General features: G+C 39.7%; 1 protein-coding gene across 3 annotated transcripts; it reads left to right on the plus strand.

The window, feature by feature from the left end:
• Positions 1–2,512: 2,512 nt before the first annotated feature.
• On the plus strand, positions 2,513–4,758 carry LOC113353890. Of its 3 annotated transcripts, none has more exons than XM_026597359.1 (6): positions 2,513–3,001; positions 3,430–3,982; positions 4,076–4,123; positions 4,248–4,310; positions 4,395–4,473; positions 4,613–4,758. In XM_026597359.1, exons 1-5 carry the CDS (start codon positions 2,877–2,879, stop codon positions 4,443–4,445), a joined length of 840 nt encoding a protein of 279 aa, XP_026453144.1. In that variant the 5' UTR covers positions 2,513–2,876; the 3' UTR covers positions 4,446–4,473; positions 4,613–4,758. The 3 variants fall into 3 exon arrangements, with proteins under 3 accessions (XP_026453144.1, XP_026453146.1, XP_026453145.1); XM_026597361.1 differs by having other exon boundaries at positions 4,248–4,302; XM_026597360.1 differs by having other exon boundaries at positions 3,448–3,982.
• Positions 4,759–5,920: the final 1,162 nt, after the last annotated feature.

Genomic DNA, 5,920 nt, shown 5'->3' on the forward strand with positions numbered 1-5,920 from the left:
TTTATCGTTGCTGCTCTGAGAGCCGCCGCTGCAACTGAATTAGCGTTCATGGGTGAAGTGATTTCTGCAGTATCTTGCCTTCGATTGGTCATTTTAGCTTTATCTCCTTTCTGCTTGCTTCGGGTGATGATCGGGGTTGTCCTGGGTGTTTGGGTTGACAAAGCTTTGGATTTTCCTGCTTCCTGCGTCTTTTCCATCACGTGCCCTTTTGTTGATAATGAAATCTCGCGTAAACTTGCCTTCTTTACTCACAACACGTTCTCTCTGCATAAGTTATTTCAAACAACAGAAACGGGAATATCCGCGTGAAGCGGGTTAGTTGGCGAAATACAATTTTTCAAGAGGGAATTAATACCCGCAGGCTATAAATACGGGTTAGAGTTTTATTAAAGGCGATCCTTAGTATAAAAACTACGAAAATTGTAAATCCGATGGATTAGAACAATAACCCGCTTAGAACAATAACTCTTATCGAAGACCAAAGGTGGGTTTTTGAACATAATACAGTTAACGAATGATCTATACGGTCCGAGCTGATAAAATCAGAGCAATCATATGCCAATTAAAATGAAATCACAGGACAAGATAAATCTTTTACCGGGACGAAGTCCCTGTTTCTAGCGCCAAATTGTGAGCACAAACCACGAGGGGGTCCGAACGCTCACAATCAATCATTATCATCTAAAGAGATTATGATGATGGTACCCTGTGTTGATTCATTGGCTCAAAACCTTCGGGTTTATCATGGCCTCATCCAACAACTCCATGCGTGGCGTTTGTGCATGGGATATAAGTATTAAGGAAAACAAAACAATAAGTAAACATGCACGGAGCTAAATGAATGTAAAGTGCTGAAATGTAAATAAGACCAAGGTTTACGTGGTTCAGCACTAAGGCCTACATCCACGGGGTTTGTTGTTTACTATGTTCTTCACGGTTACACGAATAGTTGAATGACTTTTGGGGTTTACATGTTTCTCTCTCTAAGGGATTAACTTACCTTACTATCTCTCTCTCTCTCCTTCCCTTCCTGATTTTTCGATCCCCCTCCTCTTGGTGGAGATTGGGTATTTATAAGGTTAGAACGTGGGACCCATCTCTGAAGACCGTTGGAACCTTATCTTCTTGTGTCCTTGCGTCCATCACGCGGAGGTCTGCGTTTGCCCCTTGATCCCGCAGAGGCATCCTCGCTCGTTCCACAGGTTGGTCGACACGTACACTGCTCAGAGTGTTTAATGCGGGTAGTTGAGGGGTCTGCTCGTGTCAGACAAGTGTCTTCTGCCCCTGTCAGTCCGTGTCAGCTAACTTTCTCTCCACCGTTGATCTTAAGCTCCTCTTTTGGGGATGAGATAAAGTAACTCCTCGGGGTTTATTGGGTGTTTCGTGATGCATCATGTTTTGATATTTTGGCCTGCATGCTTTCCACGTACCTTTTTATATACACGTGTCTGATAGTGAGATATATGTGTACACAACAGTAACCAAAGAAGAAGAAGCGAAGGAAGTGAAAACTTTCAGCCAAAAAGGCGCGCCTAAGGGTTTGAGAGTTAATTCAGTGAAGCGGAGCGGTTGGGACTCGGGAGTTATGCCTGTGGTGGGTCTCGACTACACGCCTTTGTGTTGGGTCATGCCATGGGTAGGGTGTACCACTAAACAACAGGAGACAAATGGAGAGTCCAAAGATATTTTTGTTACAAATTCAGAATGGAATAATGTGTGGATATTCCACCCTCCATGCTTAAGTACAAGACACGTCTGGATAATTGGATATGAGTGCCATGCTGACTTGCTCGTCAACGCCAACACGTGGAATCTGTAAGGCGTACGTGGCAGTTGACTAGGATACCACTTTGGAATATCTGCACCACGGACAAAGTTTGAGGTAATGGTATTGTGCCCATATTGCCTGCCATACTGCTCCTAATAAACTCAGCCGATCCCACATCTTTGGATGATACCTGAACTGACGTACGAGATTGAGATTATCGCATGCTTTGATACTCTCCCAAATGAATCAGTGGTTTGACTTTCAAAGATCAGGAAAAAGTAAAATCACGAATGCAAATATGGCGCCTAAATCGAAATGTTGGCGTTTCTAGGTCACGGTTATATGCATGCGTAGTTGGTTTCCAAGAAGAATTATTCCTAATTTAATTGACATTTAATAAAAAAATTATTCCTAGAAGAATTATCTCTATCCATTAATTTTTACTCTTGTTAAGTTTTCTAGACGTCTCTCTCCTCCAGTTGTTAATTAATTTTTATCAATCATTTTATATGGTACAGTTAGATGCACGTAATGTTTTGTAAAGAACAAATGTCTCACCGTTAGATGAATTATTTAGTTTGCTAGTGAGCATCTAACATTCTATATGGCTGAAGCTACATTTACTGGGCTGCATGAAGTAGTGTGTGATCATAATCCATTTTGTTTCTTTTGACACGTATTGGCTTCGCTAGGATATATAAACACAAACTGAAAACTATTGAAGAGAGAAAACCAACCCTCATCTCTTCCTCTCTTTACTTTACTCTTTTCAGTTTCTTTAAAACATCTGCAAAACTCTCTGAACCTTCTTCCCAAAACTTAGAAATGAAAACAAGTTTTATGAGAAGACCCAATCAACCTGCCGGAGAGAGTAGTATGGTTTTCTCCGACAAACCTGCTGTCAATGGAGCGAATCTATGTTTAGACTTTCTGCCAAAAGGAGTACCTAGGTAGATCGGTGGTTCTGATACACTGGATATATGAAAGATGGACTGGGGTTAGGTTTGGGACACTGGTGAGAGGTCCGGCCGGTGAATAGAAGCATTATTTGGCGAGATTTATGGCTTGGCCTCCAGATGAGCTGTCCCGCCTTAGTGAAGTTGTATGAATGAGCATCATCATTGTCATTGTCTATATAAGACAACCAGTAGAGGTAGTCTCATTTCTTTCCCCTGAAGAAGAAAGAGAAAAAGAAAGAAAGAGAATTCTTGGTCTGTTTCAGTCGTTACGAAGGTACGAGAAACATGATTAGGGTTTTATAACAATGCTTAGAATACTTGTTGATTTATATGAACAAAGATTAGGGTTTTTCTGAACATGATTAGGATTTTAGTAGTGGTTTTGATGTATGTAGCATATTTTGCTTGGATTGCTGATTCTTTAGGGATTAGGTGTGTTTCTTTGCTTTTTGCTTGGATGAAATGCTGATGAATGAAACCATGTGATTGGTATTGCTTTCATAATAATGTTTAGTTTTTCAGTAAAGAAAATATGTTTGATTGGTTGCTGTTTCTGAACATGATTAGGGTTTTATAACAATGCTTAGGATACTTCTTGAGTTATATGAATATGATGTTGTGTCATATTATTAGGGTTTCATATATCTTGTTTCATGTTTTTCGCATTGAGTGACTTATTGCAGTTGGACATGATTTATGTAGTGGCTTTGGTGTATGTAGACACAGAATGGCTCGCTCAAGTGACGAAGAATATATGCCTGGGGCTGTTGAAGAGGCTATCTCTGACTTAGAGGTAGAATTTGTACCAGAGTCTCCCCTGCGAGGTTCTGACATTGTTTCTGGTAGTGTTGGTCTACGTCCCTCTCAAAGAGCTGGTAGGCCAAAATTTCTTGCTGAGTTAGATGACGATGATGATGATGATGACGGTGATCATGATGATGATGATGATGACGGTGATCATCATGATGATGATGATGAACAAGTGGAACAGGAATATACAGGCAATTGGCTTTCTGATGATGCTGGTTGGCTTTCTTTTGGTGCTAGAACCAAGGTTATTATCCTACCAAATGGTGTAGAGAAAAATGCTAGGTGCAAAAGAGGGAAGAAGTACAATGATCCTTTTGAGAAGCTCATTGATGAGCACTATGTGGCAAGGATTTTGTGTGAAATGTCAGCTATTGTACCACATGTTCCAGGTGAAATTCTGCTTGTAGAAAATCAACCTCTCCAGCTGTTCCAACTTGATGCTCAGGTGAACCTTTGTCTCAATTTCATTTCAACTTTTTATTTATCAATTAATGTTTATAGAGTGTTATAACTTATTTTTGTCTGTCTGTCACTATAGGATGAAAATTTCGCGCAAGAAACCCCCTCACCAGTTGGTAGCAATGAGGTGAAACTTCGCTCCAACTTTCCTTTAACTTTAATTTGTAGTCTTTTTATCTATCTATCACTTGTAATACAATGTTAATTGTTATCGGGTGTGTAATTTTTTTTGTGAGTGTCTGTTTTTGTAGGATGGAGACCCAATTGCTGGTATTGATGATCAAGAAAAACTACCAACAGTTGGTGGTAATGAGGTGAAACTTTGCTCCAGTTTAATTTTATAGTTATCTGTTACCTGTAGATAAGAATTTTTGTTATTTATGTGTCTGTCTTCGTAGGATGGAGATCCAATTGCTGGACCAAGCCATGGTAGTATTCATGAAAGCTAAATAACCAGTTGGACTTGGCACTAACTAGGTAATACAAGCTAGCTTTTCCAGTTTCTGTTTAATGAAAATTAGATGATATATTCTACAATGAGAACCGGGCTTTGATTGGGGTTCATGGTTGTTCTGCCGGGACTCACTGCCTGACATTTTGCTACTTTGCCTTGCAGGCTGTGCAGGGTAGGCAGTGTGTTGTTTCTGAAAGAAGGAATGCTAAAGACTGAAAACTGAATTTTATACTTGGTTTAAACTGTATTAGTTGATTTACTTCGCCTAACTAATTGCTAGGCGGTTAATATGGTTTACTGATGCTCTTATGTACAGGGCTTTTCAGATTGATTCTTTTGGTGGAATTGATTAGTAGTGACGGTTAATATTTGTCTATATTTTAGTATTCTTGTTCCATTGATTATTCTTTTTGAATTTATTGCGATTGAATTGATGTCAGTTTTTTTAGTACCGTTGAGAACTTGTCAAATAACAAACCTCGACCAAATTCACCATCTTGTTGGCTGTCGAAGCTATGTTGTTCCTGTGTGAAAAAAAAAGACTAGAAAAATTGAAGCTTAGATCTCACTCTTTCTGTGTATTAGAAAATGATGAGAAAGAAAAGATTAGAGAACCAAAAAACGCAGAAAATAAAATCTGTAATCCACATATTAGCATCGCTCACTTATCCCACAACCCGTCCTTTCGAGTTTGTAATTGCTAATTAGTTTTGGAGGTCTTGTAAAACCTTTGGTTGTGTGTGCCCGACAATAGAATTAGTAGATCAATGTTTGACATGTATTGGCCACAACCCCTCCTTTCGAGTTTGTAATTGCTGATTGGTTTTGAAGGTCTTGTTAAACCTTTGGCTGTGTGCGCCCGACAATAGAATTAGCAGCATCGGCTGCACATAATCTATTACCTTAGTAGATCAATGTTTGACATGTATTGGCCACAATCCCTCCTTTCGAGTTTGTAATTGCTGATTGGTTTTGAAGGTCTTGTAAAACCTTTGGCTGTGTGCGCCCGACAATAGAATTAGCAGCAACGGCTGCACATCAACTACTACGTTAGTAGATCAATGTTGACATGTATTGGCCGGAGGTGTGCAAAGTATCAATAAACCAAGATGTTTAACCTACACTTGACTTTAAGAATACTACCTCATGAAAACGTACATGAACCAAAATAATTAGAGCGTAATCGATTGATTTTTTTGCTTTTAAAGAAAGTATAAACTGGATGAGAATGAAGTTTGGCAAATGGTACCGGGTTCAGCTACTAAGTTGAGTCATCTTTGATATCTCCTAGTATGATCGGTTGGTCAAGTGGCCTAGAAATAATGCGCAACCGTTGTGCATTATTGGCAACATGGCATAGGCCAGAAATGCGGTGGCGCATTCAGAGTTGCAGGTAGGCCAAGGCATGTGCCAAACAAGGTTTGGACATGGCCAAAGATGCGAGATTAGCATCAAGAGATGTCAAAGGTG

Source organism: Papaver somniferum, chromosome 2 (assembly GCF_003573695.1).
Source record: "Papaver somniferum cultivar HN1 chromosome 2, ASM357369v1, whole genome shotgun sequence".
NCBI lineage: Eukaryota > Viridiplantae > Streptophyta > Magnoliopsida > Ranunculales > Papaveraceae > Papaver > Papaver somniferum.